The 24,845-nt window shown below is 45.9% G+C and overlaps 4 protein-coding genes and 1 long non-coding RNA gene across 10 annotated transcripts in view; 3 read left to right on the forward strand and 2 right to left on the reverse strand.

The window, feature by feature from the left end:
* Window positions 1-23,141, reverse strand: LOC112343265 (probable disease resistance protein At1g15890). 3 transcript variants are annotated; one of them, XM_024666426.1, is made up of 4 exons: window positions 22,813-23,141; window positions 22,461-22,718; window positions 21,604-22,399; window positions 1-2,885 (listed from the first exon to the last, which is right to left on the reverse strand). In XM_024666426.1, exons 1-4 carry the CDS (start codon window positions 23,091-23,093, stop codon window positions 567-569), a joined length of 3,654 nt encoding a protein of 1,217 aa, XP_024522194.1. In that variant the 5' UTR covers window positions 23,094-23,141; the 3' UTR covers window positions 1-566. The 3 variants fall into 3 exon arrangements, with proteins under 3 accessions (XP_024522194.1, XP_024522193.1, XP_024522195.1); XM_024666425.1 differs by having other exon boundaries at window positions 1-2,856; window positions 21,575-22,399; XM_024666427.1 differs by having other exon boundaries at window positions 1-1,096; window positions 20,262-22,399.
* On the forward strand, window positions 5,650-18,962 carry LOC112343269 (DNA repair protein RAD5A-like). 2 transcript variants are annotated; one of them, XM_024666434.1, is made up of 10 exons: window positions 5,650-6,668; window positions 16,861-16,983; window positions 17,037-17,170; window positions 17,222-17,337; window positions 17,389-17,439; window positions 17,489-17,602; window positions 17,656-17,851; window positions 17,902-18,087; window positions 18,140-18,283; window positions 18,342-18,580. In XM_024666434.1, exons 1-6 carry the CDS (start codon window positions 6,396-6,398, stop codon window positions 17,518-17,520), a joined length of 729 nt encoding a protein of 242 aa, XP_024522202.1. In that variant the 5' UTR covers window positions 5,650-6,395; the 3' UTR covers window positions 17,521-17,602; window positions 17,656-17,851; window positions 17,902-18,087; window positions 18,140-18,283; window positions 18,342-18,580. The 2 variants fall into 2 exon arrangements, with proteins under 2 accessions (XP_024522202.1, XP_024522203.1); XM_024666435.1 differs by lacking the exons at window positions 5,650-6,668; window positions 16,861-16,983; window positions 17,037-17,170; ... (1 more) ...; window positions 17,389-17,439; window positions 17,489-17,602 and adding an exon at window positions 18,873-18,962 and having other exon boundaries at window positions 17,661-17,851; window positions 18,342-18,494; window positions 18,550-18,815.
* On the forward strand, window positions 8,259-10,209 carry LOC9645742. Of its 2 annotated transcripts, none has more exons than XM_024666454.1 (2): window positions 8,259-9,833; window positions 9,897-10,209. In XM_024666454.1, the coding sequence occupies exons 1-2, from the start codon at window positions 9,555-9,557 to the stop codon at window positions 9,996-9,998; spliced, it is 381 nt and encodes a 126-aa protein (XP_024522222.1). In that variant the 5' UTR covers window positions 8,259-9,554; the 3' UTR covers window positions 9,999-10,209. The 2 variants fall into 2 exon arrangements, with proteins under 2 accessions (XP_024522222.1, XP_024522221.1); XM_024666453.1 differs by having other exon boundaries at window positions 8,278-9,833; window positions 9,891-10,209.
* LOC112343262 (disease resistance protein RPS5-like) lies at window positions 10,616-15,254 on the reverse strand. 2 transcript variants are annotated; one of them, XM_024666418.1, is made up of 4 exons: window positions 15,237-15,254; window positions 14,548-15,191; window positions 14,206-14,463; window positions 10,616-14,144 (listed from the first exon to the last, which is right to left on the reverse strand). In XM_024666418.1, the coding sequence occupies exons 1-4, from the start codon at window positions 15,237-15,239 to the stop codon at window positions 10,850-10,852; spliced, it is 4,200 nt and encodes a 1,399-aa protein (XP_024522186.1). In that variant the 5' UTR covers window positions 15,240-15,254; the 3' UTR covers window positions 10,616-10,849. The 2 variants fall into 2 exon arrangements, with proteins under 2 accessions (XP_024522186.1, XP_024522185.1); XM_024666417.1 differs by having other exon boundaries at window positions 14,548-15,254.
* Window positions 20,844-24,845, forward strand: part of LOC112343285 — an 18,337-nt gene continuing 14,335 nt past the window's right edge. Inside the window, exon 1 of the long non-coding RNA XR_002991220.1 lies at window positions 20,844-20,898. This is a non-coding gene — a long non-coding RNA (uncharacterized LOC112343285). The remainder of the gene's footprint in view (window positions 20,899-24,845) is intronic.

Here is a 24,845-nt window from a genome sequence, read left to right on the forward strand (position 1 = left end):
TACGCAAATTCTTGTGTTTGTATTATTAAATTTTCTTTGTTTCTAATGGATTGCTAGTTGACAAGAATTGGGTCACAACATGCCTAGTTTTTCTCGATTCCACAAGTCTGGGTGGAAAGTGAAGGCTGTGATTGACACTGCATCACAAGAGTTTCCAATCCTTGGCAGCTATGCAACTTCGAAGCTGTGCAACCTTTCATTGTCTTATTCAGCCGCCAACTTCATTGTCCAAAAGTATGGGGAATGTGGCGATGTGGATGGCTTGCACGAACCAAACCAATCAGGATCGAGAGAGATCGCTACATTGATCTCGAAAAGTGCATATTCTTAATATTGTTATGTTTTCCATATTTTACCATTTATTCTATACACCAGGTTTTAAAATACTCAAAACCACGAAAGTAAAGTAATATCGATTTGTAAGAAAAAAAAGAAACTGTTTCTTCTCCAAACGCTGCTGACGCTGTGAAATCTCTGTTTTCGTTTTTTCTGCTTGTGATGCAAAATAGTGTAGCATTTGCGCAGACCTTCAAGAACCCAATCGATGTCCACTGAAGGAGCAAGGTTTAATCCCTGAATTTTATCTGGACATCCGGCCGCTCCTCAAGCCATGGTGGAACTTTCGTACCTTTTTGGCAGTGTAGGGCTTTGAGCCTGGGAAATAAGCCAAGGCCGTGATTGTCTGAACTCAATTGGGACCACACTACATCATCATGATCAGAGAGCACAAGTGTCTCCAATCCTGGAAGGGATGCAACGGATGATGGAATATTTTCGATCCTATCCAAGGTTACATCTCTTAGAGCAGTCATCTGGTCTGTTGGCTCAAAGAAATCATTGGGGAGCTGCCTCATACAGCCCTTCCGCAAAGATAATGTGAACCGTTCCACCTTCAGCTGTGATCTCTCGGTTGGCATCAAGAGTCTCCTCATGTAACCTTCTACTCTCAGTTCACCAAGGTCTTTGGGGAGTTGTGTCATAAAGGGAGGCAAATGCTCCCATGTATTATCAGGAGCCAGATAGAATGTTAAACTCTTCAGGTTTGGAAGACTTGCTGCCAAATCATCCTTGAACTCCGACTGTGCAATGTGCAGATTTCGAAGCTCCAGATGTTTATCCAGACTGAAGAACTGGATACCACTGCAGTCTAGGTAAAGTTCTTGTAGCCATCGAAAGCCCTTTAACCAAGACAGATCTTTCATTGTCTCATTGTTTGTGATACTTAAAAATTGTAGCTGTGGCCATTCAAGGCTTTCGGCATTGTTTTCACCGTCTTGTACCCCGTTAATCGAAAAGTGTTGAAGCTGTTTGGAATTCTTAAACATTGGCTTCCAGTCAAGTTTGATAGTCGATTTCACCCTAATATAACATTGTTTCAGATTGACAAGTTGCCACAGGCCGGTGAAATCGGCAAAGTCCATGCTCTTTGCCTTCAACAGCAGTATCTCAATGTTCTCTAGTGCACCAGGTATTTTTATTGTTGCATTGTCGAGCTTTAGCGATAAATGTCTTAGCTTGTGTAGGCTTGAAATTCCACTCAAATCCACAGCCACAGCTAACTCCTTACAAGATTCAAGCTCCAGGCATGGGAACGATCCATCCAGACTGAAGAACTGGATACCACTGCAGTCTAGGTAAAGTTCTCGTAGCCATTGAAAGCCCTTTAACCAAGACAGGTCTTTCATTGTCTCATTGTTTATGATGGATAAAAATTGTAGCTGTGGCCATTCAAGGCTTTCGGCATTGTTTTCACCGTCTTGTACCCCATTAATGGTAAAGTTCTCAAGCTGTTTGGAATTCTTAAACATTCGCTTCCAGTCAAGTTTGATAGTCGATTGCACCCCAATGTGACATCGTCTTAGATTGACAAGTTGCCACAGGCCGGTGAAATCGCCAAAGTCCATGCTCTTTGCATACAACTCCAGTGTCTCAATGTCCTTTAGTGCACCAAGGCTGTGAGGTATCTTTATCGCAGACAAGAATTGTAGATATAAATGTCTTAGCTTGTGTAGGCTTGAAATTCCACTCAAATCCACAGCTAACTCCTTATCGGAATGAAGCTCCAGCTCTTCCAAGTTGAATAATTGGGGCAGTAATGCAAAGTTGAATTTTCTAATCCCATTGCATTTCAAAACCTTCAGTGATGTCAAGCTGAAGAGCGCATCTGGGAATATTGTCGTCACAAATACAAATCGAAGGTCAAGCACTTGAAGGTTTCTCAGCTTGGATATGCTCTCTGGAATAAAACGGACCAAATCCCAGGAACTCCTCAAGCTCAATACCTTGACATTTTGGATGTGATCTATAATAAGACTGTCATCCATTACTTTACATCCATCGAGAAGCAAGACATCTCGCACATGAATGTCAGACAAAAGGCTGCTTGTAACGTTCTTTCCAATGAATGAAACTTTAGAAAATGTTGGAGAAATCCCAGGTGGACAATCATAGCCAAACAGGCATCCCTTCTCGTGCTCTTCCTGGGGTGGGTACTTCCCTTTCAAGATTCTTATGCACAGCTTGCGTACCATATCGTGCACAGTTACATACTTATACCATCGATCATCAGTTGTCTTCACTAGGCATCTTCGTTCCAGTTCACTAACAATCTGCAGAGGCGAGAGTTCTGACCCAACCGCTATCCAACATTTTCTCAGATCAGCAAACTGGATTCGCTTATCTTCTGGAAACGCAGCCACATAGAGAAAGCACTCTTGCAGCTTTTCATCCTTATTAAAGCGTCCCAGCTCGTCATAGCTAAACTTCAAGCGCTGGAACATCCGCTTCTGAATGTCCTCGTTATTCAACAAATGCATCTTCTGATAGCGTTCTTTCCACACCTGTGGCCCCTCATTCCTGTAGACAGCCATGGCACTGCCAATCACTTCATGAGCTATTCTCTCGGCAACTTTCACGATGTCCGGATCACTAGGTAGTGAATCATAAAAGACAAACTTCCAAAACATCTTTTTGCTCTCGGCCTCTGATAGCTCATGCACAGGAAATGCCTTTGCACCCAGCATGCTCAAAATGCCTTCCTTTCTGGTTGTTACCAGCACCCGGCTGTAAGAGGACGGCCCTGCTATAAAATCCAGTCCTTTTGCCCAGCTCGTGTTCCACACATCATCCAGTATCAACAAGACATGGTTGCCACGAGCAACATTTTGTGCCATCTGTTGCACATGCTCAAGGGTGCCTGCATTTTGGGCCCTCTCTTTCCAAGAGCGTTGAGGAGCTGGGCCCTGAGATCATCCTCCGATGCATCTTTCTTGACAGTGATCCATACAATGTTGTCATGGAAATGCTGCCGGACCCTCTGGTCATTGTGCACGAAGCTTGCAAGGGTGGTCTTGCCACACCCTGCCATTCCCAGGAGTCCAAACCATTTCCCCGGGGCTTGTGGATCCAGGAGGGCATTCACCACCTCATCCACCTGCTCCCCATGGCGGCCAAACATGTTGTTGGCCTCGGGAACACCACGCCGTACATAGTTTACGAGACCTCTGTCTGGTGGACAACTCCGTACGGAAAAGCTGGTGCTCGGCCGTATCACTCTCAACTCTTCTCGCTCGTACCTTTCAATGTGCGGGAGGAGATCGTTGTCGCAAGTGCGTACCAGCTCCGAAATCGCGCCAGATCGCTTCTCCCTGCGCGACAGATCCATCTTTTAGCTCCATTGCTTCAAACATGAATTCGAATAAGCCTTACTGTGATCCAAGCAGCGCTTGCGCCTTCTTAGTCCATTCAGTCAGTTCAGTCAGCCACGCCTCAGCCTCACCAGAGTAGCGGAAATCTGGATTCCTGTGCTTGGGAGCATTAAACTTGTCAAGCGTGGCCTGGATTCTGGATGCCCTCTTCTTTAGCTCCTCAATGTGGACATTCAGCTCATGCTCGTGACCTTGGATCTGCGACAGGAGATCGCCGTAGGCACTTAAGGACTTCGCGATCTCGTTACTCCGCTTGTACCAGCTGCCTGCCATTTCTACACACACACAAAAGATAAAATGCTACTGTACCGACCGCCTTATGGGGCTCCAGATCCTGTTGTGGCGTGATCCCAAGAGTGCTTGTGCCGTGGTGTTCCATTTCCTGACACGCTCCAAGCATTCCTCGGCCGCTTGAGAGAACGTGAAGCCAGGATTCTGCTGCTTGTGATCACTGAAAGCGTTGATCTTGTGCCGGATGTGGGGCGCCTTGTTCTCCAGCGTTTCAATGTTGGCATTGCAGTCCCATATCTTCTTAGCAGGGCGCAGAGCCAAGCCACACAAGGCGCTTGCCAAGGAGCCCACAACCTCCATGCCTGTAGACCTACAAGTAACTTGCAATGCCAGCTGTGGCTCTCTCTCTCTCTCTCTCTCTCATACACAAAATAGCTGGGAGGCCTTGACAGATTTTTGCACAAACCAAACCAGTTCTCGTGGAACATCTTGCTGCGAACGTATGTTGCAAATCGTAGGATGCCCCCGATTCCATGGGAACAGGTTTATGGATGAGGAAGAGAAGCTGTTTGATTCGATCGCTTCTCGTGAAATATTATGATCAAGGGGCTCGACTTCGCAAAGAGGAAAGATGCTATCTCTTCTGGCAGCACCTGCTCGAATAAGGCATTTGGAAGAAGCAAAAACTCTCCTTTTAATGCGATGCCTCGGAGGAAAAACGTGCTTGAAAGAAACACAATGATTGTCAACCATACGCTCTCAAAGAGCCTATTTGACCAGAGCCATACAGGAATCTTGTGTCTTGGGCAGGCATGCTACAACGCATCTTTAAATGAAGGTGGAAGTTGCAACTTCGATGATGCCGAACTAAAACTCTCTCTCATAACTCTGGCTCCCTCTCTCTCTCTCTCCCTCTGTGTCTCTCTCTTTCTCTCTCAATAATAACGTTTTGAGCAGCTGTTCTTCCATCCAGGCATTTGCTGTATTCGTTCATCTTTGCATAAACCCCAGCGACCTTCACGACATAAGAGCTAGATTGATTCACGGTGAGCACTGCAACGATTGCTACCTCGCCAATCTCATCGTCCAAAAGTATGGGGAGCTGTGGGGTGCTCGACGGATGTTCGCTGGAACATCTTTCTGGGAAAAATCGGTTGAGCGGAGATCCAAGAGGGATGTGGTCGCATGGAACTTGATCCTTGCAGCATATGCCTAAAACGCTCAGTCAAAAGAGATGTTTCTTTAGTTGATCGAGGAATGTTTTGATCATGGTGGGTTTGTGGTTGCCAGGAAGCAGCACTTGCCGGGACCAGGCATTGGAAGATGCAACAGTTTTCGTTGACGGGATGCCTCAAGAAGATGTGCGCGCAAGAAAAACAATGATCATTCTTTGTTTTACGAACAGAAAACCTTGAGCACGCAAAGTACTTGTGTCTTGGGCCTGTTTGAGAGTATGAGGCATCGTCTTGTCTCTTGTACGGCGTTGATGCAGGCGGTTTGAAATAGATGGCTCCTCTGCCGATCTTTGATGGGATCATGGCGATCTTGTCACCGACGTCTTGAAAGATCTTAGATTCGATCCACGATCGCCCCGTCGCCTCCTGGAACGCGATCATGGCGATGGGTGCTGCATATCATTCTATTCCCACCCGGACGTGATCTGCAATTGATTGGGACTTAGTTTCCCGCGCTATCGTCTTTACTTCTCCATTCTAGGGTTCTTTCTTGGAGGGGATGTAGGTTTTTAATTGCCCGCGTGATCGATGCGGCTTGCCGGCGGAGAAGGCTCAGAAATCCCCAGCGCCGTCTCCTTGACAACGAAAGCTTTCGGGCCGTGCGGGATGTCCTTGGCAGCGATGTCTGCGACATGGATCTCGTCCACGCGCTACACTTGGCGAGGAACGATTTGCAAGTGGCCGCCCACATTGTGCTCGACACTCCGGGTTTTAGAAATAGGAAGAGGTTCCAGCGTAAGGCTCCGACGAGCAGTGCCAAGGCGAGGAACCCCAGCGTTGGTAGGGAGTTCTAGATCTACGGTGACAACAAAGGCCCCTACGGCAAAATGTTCCATCGGCAGTGGATCGCCAAAAACTCCTGCAAAAGCTGAGGCTTCTAGGACAGCAAAAATTGCCGAGATGAGCAATGATAGTGGAGCAGAGGATTTATATGATTCGGGAGTAGAAAGTGGAGCAATCGATGGTGGAGAAGAAGAGGTAAACAAGATCATGACTGGAGGAGGAAACGATGCCGAGGTGGAAAGAACAACAGTGGTGGAGAGCTCCATTGAGACTGTCAGGAAACATGGCGAGGCTGTTTCTAGCGCCTTAGCTGGACTTTCAATCAGTGGTAGTGCCTTGACCCACGGTAATCCCGTTAAGATGGAAGCTGGTTGTGGTTCCGTGAAAGCTGAAGCTTCGGTTTCAATCGCAGCTGGATGTGATCCTATGAAGATGGAAGATGGAAGCTGGTTTTGAGTCTGCAAGAGCCGAAGCTCCGGTTGGCTCAGTGAAGATGGAACCTGGTTATGATACTGTGAAAGTTGAAACTCCATTCGGGGGTGGTACAGCTGCCCATTTGTCTGAAGCGAAGGTGGTTCCAATAGAAAATGACACGGCTAAAGCTGCAGAGAAGCAACCGGTTGTTTTAGATGCAGAGAGGTGGTGGCTTCTCCAAGAGACTGAAGTTGCCGGGTACTCGACGTCCAGGGGATGCCGGATTCGTGTTGGCGAGTTCGTGTCCTTCAATTTTCCCAAGCCTGAAGCCGAAAGTAAGAAGAAGTTCTTTGAGCACAAGAAGGTACGGCCGAAAGCGAGCTCCGACATTGTAAGGTTCTTGACAAAAGCTGCAGGAGAGGTACGTTTCACTTGACTTGTTTCTTCGTTTTAATTCTAACCATTTGCTCACAGAGAGGACGGCTTCCAGCCGACTGGTGATACCTTTGGGAAGTGCAAAATGGCACCAGAGGCTCTTTCTCTTATGAGCAGCATAGTTCTCCATTTGAGGTAGAGTTTTCTGTGTTTACCAGAGACGTTACGTATATGATGTGCTTGCAGAGTTTAAAGCCTTACGAGGAGGGGGATGAGCGCGGATTGAAGCTTCTGCAAGCTATCTTGAAGCCGTTAATGCTTCGAAGAACAAAAGATTCAACTGATAAAGAAGGAAGGTAAGCATTTTTTTCTTTGCACCGTGCCTTGTCTTGTATTCACTCACAAGTTGGATTCACAGACCAATTCTTGTTCTCCAACCGACTCAATGTGAAGTTATTGAATGCAAACTATCTGAGCCTGAACGTAATTTTTATGATGCCCTTTACCACAGATCTAAGGCATGAAGAACTTCTCTTTCTTTTATTTTCTCTTTTTTCTGAACACGATTTTGCGTTTGTGATCAGGTAAAATTCGATCAGTTCGTTGAACAAGGTAAAGTTCTCCATAACTATGCCTCGATCCTCGAACTGCTACTTCGATTACGGCAAGCTTGTGATCATCCTTTTCTTGTTCTGAGGTAGAAAATGCATCCTCTTATGTCTGAAGTTCCTGACGTTTTCTTCGTCACGCAGCCGTGGCGATACTGAAGACTTTGCAGACCTGGGAAAGCTGGCTACGTTTCTTGGACAAGAATTCCTCCCAGGTGCCTTCGACGGCGTATGTCAAAGAGGTGGTGGATGATATTCGTGAAGGAGAAAGTGCTGAGTGCCCAATTTTTTTGGAGATGCCAGAGGACGCAGTTCTTACATTGAAAGTGCCGTGAGTGCCGAGAATGTGGACGAGCGAGCATCGGTCAGACGAAGAACGTATCGATCAAGCGATTCATCATCAAAGTAAGCGCCACTTGAAACTCTCTTTGACGTTTCTCATGTCTCTAGAGCAGGACTCGGTGGAGGAGAGAATGCAACAGGTCCAAGCGAGGAAGCAACGATTGATCGCGGGGGCTCTCACAGACGAAGAGGTGCGAAGCGCTCGAATCGAGGAGCTCAAAATGCTATTTAGATGAGAACTGGAGTCCTTCGCATTTTTTTTAACTTATATCAGTGTACATAGTTAAAGAGGGGAATATGCTTCTAGCATCGGCGCGTATATTCTTCGGATAGTTCAATGAATGAATGTGTCATGGGCTATGGGTATAGGAGCTTTGGCTAGGGTACAAGCACTTCTAGGTTTCTTCGCGGCTATGGCGGACAGCGAAGGAGCAGGCGATCGCGTCGCAAGCGGCGACGAGCAAGGTATGCATGCTAGGATCACCTCGAGAAGCAGCAGCAGCGCCAGCGCCGGCACCGCGCCGCGATTTCGCTGGCCTAGAGCCGGAGTAGCTGATCTAGATTCATGCAAGCATATGATCTCACGGTCCCTGCCACAGCTTTGCTCCTTCTGGAGGACCTGGAGGAGGAGGAGAAGGTCCTCCTCCACGACCACTCTACCCAGCTTGTCCGCCTTGACTGCCACTACTCAGGCCGAGGATGAACTGGGCGTGGATGTGTCGTCTCCCAGCGGCGATTTGCTACTCCATTTTCTCAAGAGCGGTGGGGGCGACGAGCAGCTGAGGAGCAGTAGCAGCTACAAGACCCAGCAGTCGCAGCTCACGGTCCCTGCCACAGCTTTGTTCCTTCTGGAGGACCTGGAGGAGGACCACTCTACGTCCCAGCAATAAGATTTGGTGGGTGGTCACCTCACTTCCAGCAGCACCAAGACCCACTTTTCCCTTCGGATCCATTCTTGGTCCTCTTCCAGTCGAGAGACCGTTCCGTATCCTTTTCCAAACGCTCCGACTTTCCAGCCTGCTGCTAATGTGGTTCATCCGCCGCATTCCTCTGGGGAGCTTAAAGCTCGTCCTGGCCTTCACTTCGAGTCTCCGGTGTTTGGACCCAGCGCAGCAGAGACCTCGGACTCCAAACGCGCCCCAGAGCAGCCGAGGAGATCGGTTACACCTGCGAAGGATGACAAGCAACAATTCCACGGCAATGGTTCCGAGCTCCTTCAGTTGTTACAGGGTGGTCCTGGTCGTGTGAAGCCCACAGCCTCCACAAAGGTGGATGCTACACAGGACAGTGGAGATTCTGGAGAGCCATCAAAGAAAGGAAGTCCATCTGCTGTTCACGGCCCCATAGGACCGCCGAGGCGTCATGTCGTTTCTCCTCCGCAGAGTCCAAATGACCTCCTTGGACGTTTGTGGGCTGCTCTTCCGTCGTCAGGCCACACTTTGTTTGACGGAGAAAGCAAACGCAAGACGTCAGCCCGGAGCTTTGGCGTTGAAGTGAACGAGGTGTCCCGGGAAGTCGATGGCGGTGGAGCTGCTGGTTTCGCACTTTTGAAGCGAAGGGGATCGGAGCCTGCCGCCTCGCACTGCCTTTAAACGGCTACGCCTATAACGACTCTAAGACAAATGATAAGCCAAGGACAAACTCAGCATCCGGAAGACTACAGGACTATCGTGGGAGATACGTAAATGGAGAGGCCGAAGTTGAGCCCGGAGGCGATGACTTTAGAGGTGCGGGAAGGCGTCGAGGTACCGGTCGTGCGGTGGTCGGGGTGCTGTTGGCCAGTGGATTGCGGTAAATGAGAGGCGATATCTTCAAACGGGACTTAGTCGAATGCTAGGAGAAAACATCAACAGGAATGGATGATAAAACAGGCTGACTCAAAGGCAGCATTTCCAGTGGAGAAAAAACCGGACTACAAGGTTCCAAAGGCACGGTCTTTGGCATCTCAACTTGAACGTCCAGGCTTGCCATCGGGAAGTACGCAAAACTCTTCCGTTGGTGCGGCTTTTGAGGAGTCCAAACAGAGGCTCCATAATCTAGATGCTTTGGAAGAAGAAGGCGTGACGACCTCTCTAGAACTCGAGGAGCTACAAATTGACGGTCACCGTCGTGAGGGTAAAGCTCCACAGTTTTACAAGGTTTGTGCTTGCTTTTTTTCTTTCTTTATTTTCATGAGTTTGTATCTCTGGTTACAGCCGAAGGAGAACCGTTTCAGGGAGTCCAGACGCGTCATTCCCCTACGACGAGCTTATACCAACCGAAGAAGGGGAGGTCCGGAGAAGGAAGTTCTTCTCGAAGCTTGAGTCCCTTTTCGAGAAGAGCTCCCGGGAACACGGCTCTTGTTTCTTCTTGTGATGTTTCAAGCTCACATTTAACTTCTGGCAGCAGCTATCTTCCAGACACGATCGACATTACAAATAACAATTGATCTACTACTACTGTCCCTCTATCCATAAGTGTTTTCGTTTTCATTTTATATGTTTTTTTTTAATTTCTTTTTATTTTTACTCTCTCCTTTCGATCGTTGGCCTTGGATTTTTTCCCTTCTCAAATTTTTTTTTTATTTTTGCTACGAAATAAATTTTCTTCTTCGATCTTGTATCTTACTACTAGTAGTGCGCAAATTCTTGTGTTTGTGTATTATTAAATTTTCTTCGTTTCTAATGGATTGCTAGTTGACGAGAATTGTGTCACAACATGCCTAGTTTTTCTCGATTCCGCAAGTCTGGGTTGAAAATAAGCAAAGGCTGTGATTGACACTAATCACAAGAGTTTCCAATCCTTGGCAGCGATGCAACTTCGAAGCTGTGCAACCCTTTGATTGTCTTATCCAGCTGCCAACTTCATTGTCCAAAAGTATGGGGAATGTGTGGATGGCTTCCACAAACCAAACCAATCAGGATCGAGAGAGATCATATTCTTAATATTCCTATGTTTTCTATATTTTACCATTTAGGTTTTAAAATACTTAAAACCACGAGAGTAAAGTAATATCCCGAGAATACAATTTGTAAGAAAAAAAGAAACTGTTTCTTCTTGACGCTGTGAAATCTCTGTTTTCGTTTTATGATGTCCTACTTGTGATGCAAAATAGTGTAGCATTTGCGCAGATCTTCAAGAACCCAATCGATGTCCACTGAAGGAGCAAGGTTTACTAGAGCCCGTATATCTTGAGATCCGGCCGCTCCTCAAGCCATGGTGGAACTTTCGTACCTTTTGGGCAGTATACGACTTTGAGCCTGGGAAATAAGCCAAGGCCGTGATTGTCTGAACTCAATTGGGGCCACACTACATCATCATGATCAGAGAGCACAAGTTCCTCCAATCCTGGAAGGGATGCAATGGATGATGGAATATTTTCGATCCTAACCAAGGTTACACCTCTTAGAGCAGTCATCTGGTCTGTTGGCTCAAAGAAATCATTGGGGAGCTGCCTCATACAGCCCTTCAGCAAAGATAATGTGAACCATTTCACCTTCAGCTGTGATCTCTCGGTTGGCATCAAGAGTCTCCTCATGTAACTTTTTATAACAACATCCAGTGTATCAAGGTCTTTGGGGAGTTGTGTCACAAAGAGAGGCAAATGCTCCCATGTATTATCAAGAGCCACAACGAATGTTAAACTCTTCAGATTTGGAAGACTTGCTGCCAAATCATCCTTGAACTCCGACTGTGCAATGTGCAGATTTCGAAGCTCCAGACGTTCGAGGCATGGGAACGATCCTTCCAGACTGAAGAACTGGATACCACTGCAGTCTAGGTGAAGTTCTCGTAGCCATTGAAAGCCCTTTAACGAAGACAGGTCTTTCATTGTCTCATTGTTTGTGATGGTTAAAAATTGTAGCTGTGGCCATTCATGGCTTTCGGCATTGTTTTCACCGTCTTGTACCCCATCAATGGTAAAGTGCTGAAGTTGTTTGGAATTCTTAAACATTCGCTTCCAGTCAAGTTTGATAGTCGATTTCACGCAAATGTGACATCGTCTTAGGTTGACAAGTTGCCACAGGCCGGTGAAATCGCCAAAGTCCATGCTCTTTGCACGCAACACCAGTGTCTCAATGTCCACTAGTGCACCAAGGCTGTGAGGTATTTTTATTGTTGCATTGAGATGTAGCTCTAAATGTCTTAGCTTGTGTAGCCTTGAAATTGCACTCAGATCCACAGCTAACTCCTTACAGGATTCAAGCTCCAGTGTTTTTATTGTTGCATTGTAGAGTTTTAGCTCTAAATGTCTTAGCTTGTGTAGGCTTGAAATTCCACTCAAATCCAGAGCCAGAGCTAACTTCTTATAGGATTCAAGCTCCAGACGTTCAAGGCATGGGAACGATCCTTCCAGACTGAAGAACTGGATACCACTGCAGTCTAGGTGAAGTTCTCGTAGCCATTGAAAACCCTTTAACGAAGACAGGTCTTTCATTGTCTCATTGCTCCTGATGGTTAAAAATTGTAGCTGTGGCCATTCAAGGCTTTCGGCATTGTTTTCACCGTCTTGTACCCCGTCAATCGAAAAGTCCTGAAGCTGTTTGGAATTCTTAAACATTCGCTTCCAGTCAAGTTTGATAGTCGATTGCACACTAATGTTACATCGTCTTAGATTGACAAGTTGCCACGGGCCGGTGAAATCGGCTAAGTCCATACTCTTTGCACGCAACACCAGTGTCTCAATGTCCACTAGTGCACCAAGGCTGTGAGGTATTTTTATAGGTGTTGCACCATAGAGGTCTAGCTTTAAATGTCTTAGCTTGTGTAGGCTTGAAATTCCACTCAAATCCACAGCTAACTCCTCAGAGGAATGAAGCTCCAGCTCTTCCAAGTTGAATAATTGGGGCAGTAATCCAAAGTTGAGTTTTCTGATATGATTGCAATTCAAAACCTTCAGTGATGTCAAGCTGAAGAGCGCATCTGGCAATTGAGGCACACCTGAATATCGAAGGTCAAGCACTTGAAGGTTTCTCAGCTTGGATATGCTCTCTAGAATAAAACGGACCTGATCATAACATCTATTCAAGCTCAATACCTTGACATTTTCGAAGTGATCTATAATAAGACTGTCATCCACACCAGAAATTACTTTACATCCATCGAGAAGCAAGACATCTCGCACATGAATGTCAGACAAAAAGCTGCTTGTAACCTTCTTTCCAATGAATGAAACTTTAGAACATGTTGGAGAAATCCCAGGTGGACAATCATAGCCAAACAGGCATCCCTTCTCGTGCTCTTCCTGGGGTGGGTACTTCCCTTTCAAGATTCTTATGCACAGCTTGCGTACCATATCGTGCACAGTTACATGCTTATACCATTGAATCTGATCCGCGACTCTGAATCGAGAATCAGTTGTCTTCACTAGGCATCTTCGTTCCAGTTCACTAACAATCTGCAGAGGCGAGAGTTCTGACCCAACCGCTATCCAACATTTTCTCAGATCATCAAACTCGATTCGCCGATCTTCTGGAAACGCAGCCATATAGAGAAAGCACTCTTGCAGCTTTTCATCCTTATTAGACAGCTCGTCATAGCTAAACTTCAAGCGCTGGAACATCTGCTTCTCAACGTCTGGGTCATTCAACAAATGCATCTTCTGATAGCGTTCTTCCCACACCTGCGGCCCGTCATGCCTGTACTCAGCCATGGCACTGCCAATCACTTCAAGAGCTAAAGGGAGCCCCTCACATTTGCTAGCTATTCTCTCGGCAACTTTCACAATGTCCGGATCACTAGGTAGTGAATCATAAAAGGCAAACTTCCAAAACATCATTTTGCTCTCGTCCTCTGATAGCTCATGCACAGGAAGTGCCTTTGCACCCAGCATGCTCAAAATGCCTTTCTTTCTGGTTGTTACCAGCACCCGGCTGTAAGAGGACGGCCCTGCTATAAAATCCAGTCCCTTGGCCTGGCTCATTTCCCACACATCATCCAGTATCAGCAAGACACAAATTCCACGAGCAACATTTTGTGCCAAGTGCTGCACATGCTCAAGGGTGCCTGCATTTTGGGCCCTCTCTTTCATGCCGCCCCATTCAAGAGCGTCGAGGAGCAGGGCCCTGAGATCATCCTCCGATGCATCTCTCTTGACAGTGATCCATACAATGTTGTCATGGAAATGCTGCCGGACCCTCTGGTCATTGTGCACGAAGCTTGCAAGGGTGGTCTTGCCACACCCTCCCATTCCCAGGAGTCCAAACCATTTCCCCGGGGCTTGTGGATCCAGGAGGGCATTCACCACCTCATCCAGCTGCTCCCCATGGCGGCCAAACATGTCGTTGGCCTCGGGAACACCACGCCGTACATAGTTTACGAGACCTCTGTCTTGTGGACAACTCCGTACGGAAAAGCTGGTGCTCGGCCGTATCACTCTCAACTCTTCTCGCTCGTACCTTTCAATGTGCGGGAGGAGATCGTTCTCGCAAGTGCGTACCAGCTCCGAAATCGCGCCAGATCGCTTCTCCCTGCGCGAAAGATCCATCTTTTAGCTCCATTGCTTCAAACATGAATTCGAATAAGCCTTACTGTGATCCAAGCAGCGCTTGCGCCTTCTTAGTCCATTCAGTCAGTCCAGTCAGCCACGCCTCAGCCTCACCAGAGTAGCGGAAATCTGGATTCCTGTGCTTGGGAGCATTAAACTTGTCAAGCGTGGCCTGGATTCTGGATGCCCTCTTCTTTAGCTCCTCAATGTGGACATTCAGCTCATGCTCGTGACCTTGGATCTGCGACAGGAGATCGTCGTAGGCACTTAAGGACTTCGCGATGTCGTTACTCCGCTTGTACCTATAGGAAGTGGAGAAGTTCAACCAGCTGCCTGCCATTTCTACACACACACACACACAAAAGATAAAATGCTACTGTACCCACCGCTTTATGGGGCTCCAGATCCTGTTGTGGCGTGATCCCAAGAGTGCTTGTGCCGTGGTGTTCCATTTCCTGACACGCTCCAAGCATTCCTCGGCCGCTTGAGAGAACGTGAAGCCAGGATTCTGCTGCTTGTGATCACTGAAAGCGTTGATCTTGTGCCGGATGTGGGGCGCCTTGTTCTCCAGCGTTTCAATGTTGGCATTGCAGTCCCATATCTTCTTAGCAGGGCGCAGAGCCAAGCCACACAAGGCGCTTGCCAAGGAGCCCACAACCTCCATGCCTGTAGACCTACAAGTCAAGGTCGTTTCCCTCTTGCAATGCCAGCTGTGGCTCTCTATCTCTCTCTCTCTCTCATACACAAAATAGCTGGGAGGCCTTGACAGATTTTCGATGGCCTGCACAAACCAAACCAGTTCTCGTGGAACATCTTGCTGCGAACGTATGTTGCAAATCGTAGGATGCCCCCGATTCCATGGGAACAGGTTTATGGATGAGGAAAAGAAGCTGTTTGATTCGATCGCTTCTCGTGAAATATTATGATCAAGGGGCTCGACTTCGCAAAGAGGAAAGATGCTATCTCTTCTGGCAGCACCTGCTCGAATAAGGCATTTGGAAGAAGCAAAAACTCTCCTTTTAATGCGATGCCTCGGAGGAAAAACGTGCTTGCAAGAAACACAATGATTGTCAACCATACGCTCTCAAAGAGCCTATTTGACCAGAGCCATACAGGAATCTTGTGTCTTGGGCAGGCATGCTACAACGCATCTTTAAATGAAGGTGGAAGTTGCAACTTCGATGATGCCGAACTAAAACTCTCTCTCATAACTCTGGCTCTCTCTCTCTCTCTCTCTCTCTCTCTCTCTCTTTCTCTCTCAATAATAACGTTTTGAGCAGCTGTTCTTCCATCCAGGCATTTGCTGTATTCGTTCATCTTTGCATAAACCCCAGCGACCTTCACGACATAAGAGCTAGATTGATTCACGGTGAGCACTGCAACGATTGCTACCTCGCCAATCTCATCGTCCAAAAGTATGGGGAGCTGTGGGGTGCTCGACGGATGTTCGCTGGAACATCTTTCTGGGAAAAATCGGTTGAGCGGAGATCCAAGAGGGATGTGGTCGCATAGAACTTGATCCTCGCAGCGTATGCCTAAAACGCTCAGTCAAAAGAGATGTTTCTTTAGTTGATCGAGGAATGTTTTGATCATGGTGGGTTTGTGGTTGCCAGGAAGCAGCACTTGCCGGGACCAGGCATTGGAAGATGCAACAGTTTTAGTTGACGGGATGCCTCAAGAAGATGTGCGCGCAAGAAAAGCAATGATCATTCTTTGTTTTACGAACAGAAAACCTTGAGCACGCAAAGTACTTGTGTCTTGGGCCTGTTTGAGAGTATGAGGCATCGTCTTGTCTCTTGTAGGGCGTTGATGCAGGCGTTTTGGAATAGATGGCTCCTCTGCCGATCTTTGATGGGATCATGGCGATCTTGTCACCGATGTCTTGAAAGATCTTAGATTCTATCCACGATCGCCCAGTCACCTCCTGGAACGCGATCATGGCGATGGGTGCTGCATATCATTCTATTCCCACCCGGACGTGATCTGCAATTGATTGGAACTTCCCGCTACATTTTCCCGCGCTATCGTCTCTACTTCTCCATTCTAGGGTTCTTTCTTGGGAGGCGACGTAGGTTTTCTATTGCCCGCGTGATCGAGGAGATGGCGCTGGGGGGCGGCCTTGATCGGCGTTCTGGAGCTGCACAAGGTAATGGGGATTTCGGAGCCTTCTCCGCCGGCAAGCCGCATTGACAACGAAAGCTTTCGGGCCGTGCGGGATGTCCTTGGCAGCGATGTCTGCGACATGGATCTCGTCCACGCGCTACACTTGGCGAGGAACGATTTGCAAGTGGCCGCCCACATTGTGCTCGACACTCCGGGTTTTACAAATAGGAAGAGGCTCCAGCTTAAGGCTCCGACGAGCAGTACCAAGGCGAGGAACCCCAGCGTTGGTAAATCACGACGACAGGGATCTCTAGATGTACGCTGACACCAAAGGCCCGTGCGGCAAAATGTTCCATCGGCAGTGGATCGCCAAAACTCCCGCAAAAGCTGAGGCTTCTAGGACAGCAAAAATTGCCGAGGTGAGCAATGATAGTGAGACTTTAGATGATTCGGGAGAGCAATCGATGGCGGGGAAGAAGAGGCAAATAAGATTAAGAGTGAAGGAGGAAACGATGCCGAGGTGGAAAGAACAACAGTGGTCGAGAGCTGCATTGAGACTGTCAGGAAACATGGCGAGGCTGTTTCGTGTTGGCGAGTTCGTGTCCTTCAATTTTCCCAAGCCTGAAGCCGAAAGTAAGAAGAAGTTCTTTGAGCACAAGAAGGTTCGGCCGAAAGCGAGCTCCGACATTGTAAGGTTCTCGACAAAAGCTTCAGGAGAGGTACGTTTCACTTGACTTGTTTCTTCGTTTTAATTCTAACCATTTGCTCACAGATAGGACGGCTTCCAGCCGTCTGGGCCAAGTGTTTGATACCTTTGGTTCACTCAAATAAAATAAGCATACTCGGGAAGTGCAAAATGGCACCAGAGGCTCTTTCTCTTATGAGCAGCATAGTTCTCGATTTGAGGTAGAGTTTTCTGTGTTTACCAGAGACGTTACGGATATGATGTGCTTGCAGAGTTTATATCAACAAGTCGTTTTTTGTGAAATACAAGGGAACTGTATCGATTGAAGAGACAACCTTTCGCCCGCTTCCGTCGTTGATGGAGCTGCTAAAGATGACTCCTCAGAAAGGTACAACATGGTTTGGTTTAGCTGTTCTTATAGCATAGTTTTGTTTTGTAGGCGCAGTTTACACCAGAAGATTTAAATGTCTACACTCGTCGACGTCCAGAGGTAGTTATTTCAAAGAGCCAGGCAATGTGTAGACATTTTTGTTAAACAGGAAGGGCCACCTTCGAAGCGTTCAAAACCTGAGCAGAAGGATAACGAAGATTCTGTTATGCTCGATTCGGAGGTTGATCACGTGGTTGGCACCAGTGACAGTCGCGAACTGAAGGTATGCATATGCTTATTGTTATGTTTTCCATGTTTTAACATTTTATACACCAGGAAATGGAGGAACCTCAAGATCTAGAATGCAAGCTGAGGCCTTACCAAAAGCAAGCGTTGTTTTGGATGTCTCAACTGGAAGATGGCGTCACTCGGGAGGATGCTGCTAAAGCGCTTCATCCTTGCGAGCCTCTGCTTTTTACGTGAATTCTTTTTCTGGCGATTTCCGAGCGCACTGCAGGCTTCAAGAGGAGGGGTATTTTGCTCATAAATCTCATTTGGTATCTTATGTTTTGATCAAATCAGATTCTCGCTGATGCTATAGGCCTTGGTAAAACGGTCATGACAATATCTCTTTTGCTCTCCAATCGCCGCAAAGGATGTAGTACATCTCAGGTGCAGCCAACACAGGCAAAAACGAAGTCTTTTAAGAGTTTAAAGGAAGGTGGCACTCTTATAATTTGTCCCATGACTTTACTTAGTCAATGGCGGGTATGTATTTTTTCGCTGATGTCTGTGCAAGTTCTGAAGCCTGTGCTTGCAGTCAGAGCTGGAAGCGCACGTATCTCCTGGTACTGTCTCTGTTTTTGCTTATTACGGACCTGATAGATCAAGAGATGCTAAAACACTCTCGAAGTACGATGTCGTCTTGACTACCTATGGCGTTGTTCAATCGGAATGCAACAATGTAAGTTAGTAGTTTGATTGGTAGTTTGAAACAGTTTCACACTCACGGTGTTTAACAGAGCGGAGGCGAAGGACCAATCCATAATGTTCATTGGTTTAGAGTTGTACTGGACAAAGCTCATTCTATCAAGGCAAATAAGTCTTGTGTTGCTCAGGCTGTTTTCAAGCTTGTTGCCGACCGCAGATTGTGCCTTACTGGAACTCCTGTGCCAGTAAGAACCTCCTGCATATGTTTTGGGTTTAAATATCTTTTGTTTTTCAATGCAGATATTGAATGCCAACTATCTGAGTCTGGTGATTTTTATGATGCCCTTTACCAGGCATGAAGAACTTCTCTTTCTTTTTTTTTCTCTTTTTTCTGAACACGTTTTTACTTCTGTGATCAGGTAAAATTCGATCAAAGCCAAGGCCCGGTGTGCTTCCAAGGGAAACATTCCATACTTTGAGATGTCTGCCAAGGAAGACTACAACGTGGAGGCTGCGTTTCAATGCATTGCCAAGAATGCCTTGAGGAGCGAACCCGAGGAAGACTTGTAAGTTTTGCTTGTTTCTTCTTGTGATGTTTCAAGCTCACATTTAACTTCTGGCAGCAGCTATCTTCCAGACACGATGAAAATTACAAATAACAACAGACGGCCAAGATCGTCTGGCTGCGAGTGTTGATCTACCACTACTGTCCCTCTATCAATAAGTGTTTTTGCTTTCATTTTATATGGTTTATTTCTTTCTTTTCTTTTTACTCTCTCCTTTCACTCATTGGCCATGGATTTTTTCCCTTCTCTTTTTTTTTTTTTTTTTTTTGCTACGAAATAATTTTTTTTCTTGGATCTTGTATCTAGTTACTACTAGTAGTGCAAAAATTCTTGTGTTTGTATATTATTAAATTTTATTTGTTTCTAATGGATTGCTAGTTGACAAGAATTGGGTCACCACATGCCTAGTTTTTCACGATTCCACAAGTCTGGGTTAAAAATAAGCGAAGCCTGTGATTGACACTGCATTATAAGAGTTTCCAATCCTTGGCAGCGATGCAACTTCGAAGCTGTGCAACCCTTTAATTATCTTATTCAGCCGCCAATTTCATTGTCCCAAAGTATGGGGAATGTGGCACAAACCAAAGCAATCAGGATCGAGAGAGATCGCTACATTGATCTCGAAAAGAGAAGAACTAAAGGTATGATGCATATTCTTAATAATTTTATGTTTTGCATGTTTTACCATTTACTCTATACACCAGGTTTTAAAATACTCAAAACCACGAGAGTAAAGTAATATCCTGAGAATACGATTTGTAAGAAAATAAATAAATGTTTCTTCTCCTAACGCTGCTGACGCTGTGAAATTTCTGTTTTCGTTTTTTGATGTTCTGCTTGTGATGCAAAATGGTGTAGCATTTGCGCAGATCTTTGAGAACCCAATCGATGTCCACTGAAGGAGCAAGGTTTACTAGGGCCCATATATCTTGAGATCTGGCCGCTCCTCAAGCCATGGTGGAACTTTCGTATCTTTTTGGCAGCGTAGGACTTTGAGCCTAGGAAATAAGCCAAGGCCGTGATTGTCTGAACTCAATTGTGGCCACACTACATCATGACGACCAAGGAGCTCAAGTTCCTCCAATCCTGGAAGGGATGAAATGGATGATGGAATATTTTCGATCCTACCCAAGGTTACACCTCTTAGAGCAGTCATCTGGTCTGTTGGCTCAAAGAAATCATTGGGGAGCTGCTTACTAATAGCCTCCCTTGCAAATAATTCGACCTGTTTCACCTTCAGCTGTGATCTCTCAGTTGGCATCAAGAGTCTCCTCATGTAACCTGCTATACAAACTTGCAGATCATCAAGGTCTTTGGGGAGTTGTGTCACAAAGAGAGGCAAATGCTCCCATGTATTATCAGGAGCCAGATAGAATGTTAAACTCTTCAGGTTTGGAAGACTTGCTGCCAAATCATCCTTGAACTCCAACTGTGCAATGTGTAGATTTCGAAGCTCCAGACGTTCGAGGCATGGGAACGATCCATCCAGACTGAAGAACTGGATACCACTGCAGTCTATGTGAAGTTCTCGTAGCCGTTGAAAGCCCTTTAGCCAAGACAGGTCTTTCATTGTCTCATTGTTTGTGATCCTTAAATATTGTAGCTGTAGCCATTCGAGGCTTTCGGCATTGTTTTCACCGTCTTGTACCCCATCAATCGAAAAGTGCTGAAGCTGTTTGGAATTCTTAAACATTCGCTTCCAGTCAAGTTTGATAGTCAATGCCACCCTAATGTCACATCGTCTTAGATTGACAAGTTGCCACGGGCCGGTGAAATCGCCAAAGTCCATGCTCTTTGCCCGCAACTCCAGTGTCTCAATGTCCTCTAGTGCACCAAGGCTGTGAGGTGTTTTTATTGTTGCCTTGTGGAGGCCTAGCTCTAAATGTCTTAGCTTGTGTAGGCTTGAAATTCCACTCAAATCCACAGCTAACTCCTCATAGGAATCAAGCTCCAGCTCTTCCAAGTTAAATAATTGGAGTAGTAATGCAAAGTTGAATTTCTTGATGTCATTGCATTTCAAAACCTTCAGTGATGTCAAGCTGAAGAGCGCATCTGGCAATTGAGGCACACCTGAATATCGAAGGTCAAGCACTTGAAGGTTTCTCAGCTTGGATATGCTCTCTGTAATAAAACGGACCAAATTAGAGCATCTATTCAAGCTCAATACCTTGACATTTTGGATGTGATCTATACTAAGACTGACATCCACACCAGAAATTCCATAACATCCATCGAGAAGCAAGACATCTCGCACATGAATGTCAGACAAAAGGCTGCTTGTAACCTTCTTTCCAATGAATGAAACTTTAGAAAATGTTGGAGAAATCCCAGGTGGACAATCATAGCCAAACAGGCATCCCTTCTCGTGCTCTTCCTGGGGTGGGTACTTCCCTTTCAAGATTCTTATGCACAGCTTGCGTACCATATCGTGCACAGTTACGGTTCTTCTCAGGGCCCACCATCGAGAATCAGTTGTCTTCACTAGGCATCTTCGTTCCAGTTCACTAACAATCTGCAGAGGCGAGAGTTCTGACCCAACCGCTATCCAACATTTTCTCAGATTAGCAAACTGGATTCGCTTATCTTCTGGAAACGCAGCCACATAGAGAAAGCACTCTTGCAGCTTTTCATCCTTATTAAAGCGTCCCAGCTCGTCATAGCTAAACTTCAAGCGCTGGAACATCCGCTTCTCAATGTCCCCATCATTCAACAAATGCATCTTCTGATAGCGTTCTTTCCACACCTGTGGCCCCTCATTCCTGTAGACAGCCATGGCACTGCCAATCACTTCAAGAGCTAAAGGGAGCCCCTCACATTTGCTAGCTATTCTCTCGGCAACTTTCACAATGTCCGGATCACTAGGTAGCGAATCATAAAAGGCAAACTTCCAAAACATCTTTTTGCTCTCGTCCTCTGATAGCTCATGCACAGGAAATGCCTTTGCACCCAGCATGCTCAAAATGCCTTCCTTTCTGGTTGTTACCAGCACCCGGCTGTAAGAGGACGGCCCTGCTATAAAATCCAGTCCTTTTGCCCAGCTCGTGTTCCACATATCATCCAGTATCAACAAGACATGGTTGCCACGAGCAACATTTTGTGCCATCTGTTGCACATGCTCAATGGTGCCTGCATTTTGGGCCCTCTCCTTCATGTCGCCCCATTCAAGAGCGTTGAGGAGCTGGGCCCTGAGATCATCCTCCGATGCATCTTTCTTGACAGTAATCCACACAATGTTGTCATGGAAATGCTGCCGGACCCTCTCGTCATTGTGCACCCAGCTTGCAAGGGTGGTCTTGCCACACCCTCCCATTCCCAGGAGTCCAAACCATTTCCCCGGGGCTTGTGGATCCAGGAGGGCATTCACCACCTCATCCAGCTGCTCCCCATGGCGGCCAAACATGTCGTTGGGAACACCACGCCGTACATACTTTACGAGACCTCTGTCTTGTGGACAACTCCGTACGGAAAAGCTGGTGCTCGGCTGTATCACTTTCAACTCTTCTCGCTCGTAACTTTCAATGTGCGGGAGGAGATCGCCCTCGCAAGTGCGTACCAGCTCCGAAATCGCGCCAGATCGCTTCTCCCTGCGCGAAAGATCCATCTTTTAGCTCCATTGCTTCAAACATGAATTCGAATAAGCCTTACTGTGATCCAAGCAGCGCTTGCGCCTTCTCAGTCCATTCAGTCAGTTCAGTCAGCCACGCCTCAGCCTCACCAGAGTAGCGGAAATCTGGATTCCTGTGCTTGGGAGCATTAAACTTGTCAAGCGTGGCCTGGATTCTGGATGACCTCTTCTTTAGCTCCTCAATGTGGACATTCAGCTCATGCTCGTGACCCTGGATCTGCGACAGGAGATCGCCGTAGGCACTTAAGGACTTCGCGATCTCGTTACTCCGCTTGTACCTATAGGAAGTGGAGAAGTTCAACCAGCTGCCTGCCATTTCTACACACACACACACACACACACACACAAACGATAAAATGCTACTGTACCGACCGCTTTATGGGGCTCCAGATCCTGTTATGGCGTGATCCCAAGAGTGCTTGTGCCTTGGTGTTCCATTCCCTGACACGCTCCAAGCATTCCTCGGCCGCTTCAGAGAACATAAAGCCAGGTCCATTTCGCTCCTTGTGGCGACCGAAAGCGTTGATCTTGTCCCGGATGTGGGGCGCCTTGTTCTCCAGCGTTTCAATGTTGGCATTGCAGTCCCATATCTTCTTAGCAGGGCCCAGAGCCAAGCCACACAAGGCGCTTGCCAAGGAGCCCACAACCTCCATGCCTGTAGACCTACAAGTAAACGTCGTCTCCCAGAACTCTTGGCCTTGGTACCCTCTCTTAAAATGAACAGTAATTTTCAGAGAGGTATAAGCTGTTACAAGTGACTTCAGTTTAATTGGAGTTGATTGCTTGCAGTAGAGCGAGTACTAAAGGGCCTCATCCCTCTTGCAATGCCAGCTGTGGCTCTCTCTCTCTCTCTCTCTCTCTCTCATCGCTCCGACAGGCATGCTCCGACATTGTAAGTTTCTCCAGGAGAGGTAACTTTTGTCGCTTTGTTTTAGTTGCACACAGATAGGACGCCTTCCAGCTGACTGGGCCACGTGTTTGATTGCTTTGGGTCAAGAAAACGTACTCTGGGTCTGGGAGGTGCAAAATGGCACCAGAGGCTTGCAGAGTTTGCATTGATAAACTCGTATTGACATCGATTGAAGAGACAACGATTCTGTCGTTGATAGAGCTTCTAAAGGTAACTCTTCCCAAAAAGTTAAAACACGGTTGACTTGGTTGTTCTCATAGCATCATTTTGTTTTGTAGACACACCAAAAGACTTAAATGTCTATACTCGTCGACCACCAGAGGTAGTAGCAAGCCAACGTGTGATACAATCTGTGACATTTTCTTGAAATAGAGAATGCCACCTTCAAAGTGTTCAAAATTTGAACAGAAGCTTTTGCTTATACCTTTGAGGTTAATCACAGATCACAGTTGCAAATTACAAACTGAAGGTACACATATGCTTATTGCTATAGTTTCCATACAGCAGGAACCTAAAGGTCTACCAAAGGCAACTTAACTAAAAGATCGCATCAACTTGGGAAGACACTATTATAAGTTCTTGCAGTTCACAACATTCTCCTAATTATGGTTTTTTTAAGACATAGTTTTTTTATGTTTGATATAGCTTTCAATGTAGGGAATATGGTTTAGCAACCTGATTCTTATCATCCCATTGTTCACTATTTTTGAGACTAGAAATGTATATGGTTTATTTTGTAATGGAAAATAATATACTTTTGAACTAGGATAGTTTATATGTTTTAATATAGTTAACACTCTGGAACTTGATTTATAATATTAAGGACATCAAAAATTATTGGTTTGCTTAAGCAAACCTATAGGGGGACTGAGATGGTAGTGAATATACCTAGAATATGCTTGGATATTCTGGGATATTCTACCATCTAACGGTTGGTATTCATTTAGATTAATCTGGTATTTATAATTTATAAACATGTTTATAATTTATAAACTTTTCTAAACCCTTTCTAGTATATTCTTTTTTATTCTATTATCTAATGGTTGATATGCAATAAGATTAATCTTGTGTTTATAAATTACTAACATGCTTATGATTATAAACTTTATTTGATCAATTAGATTAATAAGTAATAATAAAACTACCATTAAGCAAACCAAGTGTTGCTACATGCAATGCGTAGCAATTTATTTTAAAATTGGAGTAAAGTTTGGTTTTCCTTATGGATGACATTGTAGTTGATGATTTCATGAACAATAGACTAATGAGAATGGGAAGTGTGTTATCTTCCTTCTAAAACCCATTTTCAACTACATATAAAAGACGTATATTCATGTAATTTATCTGTGACAATATTCTTTTGATAAGAGCATAGGTTATGCTGTTTAACAAATGTATGATGTTTTCAGCTGGAACTAAATTCCCACACTTTAGTAAGAAAAAAAAAAAAAAATTTATTTTCATTTGCTGCTAAATGTCCTCTCCCAATTCTATA

This window comes from Selaginella moellendorffii, unplaced genomic scaffold (assembly GCF_000143415.4).
Source record: "Selaginella moellendorffii unplaced genomic scaffold, v1.0 SELMOscaffold_141, whole genome shotgun sequence".
NCBI lineage: Eukaryota > Viridiplantae > Streptophyta > Lycopodiopsida > Selaginellales > Selaginellaceae > Selaginella > Selaginella moellendorffii.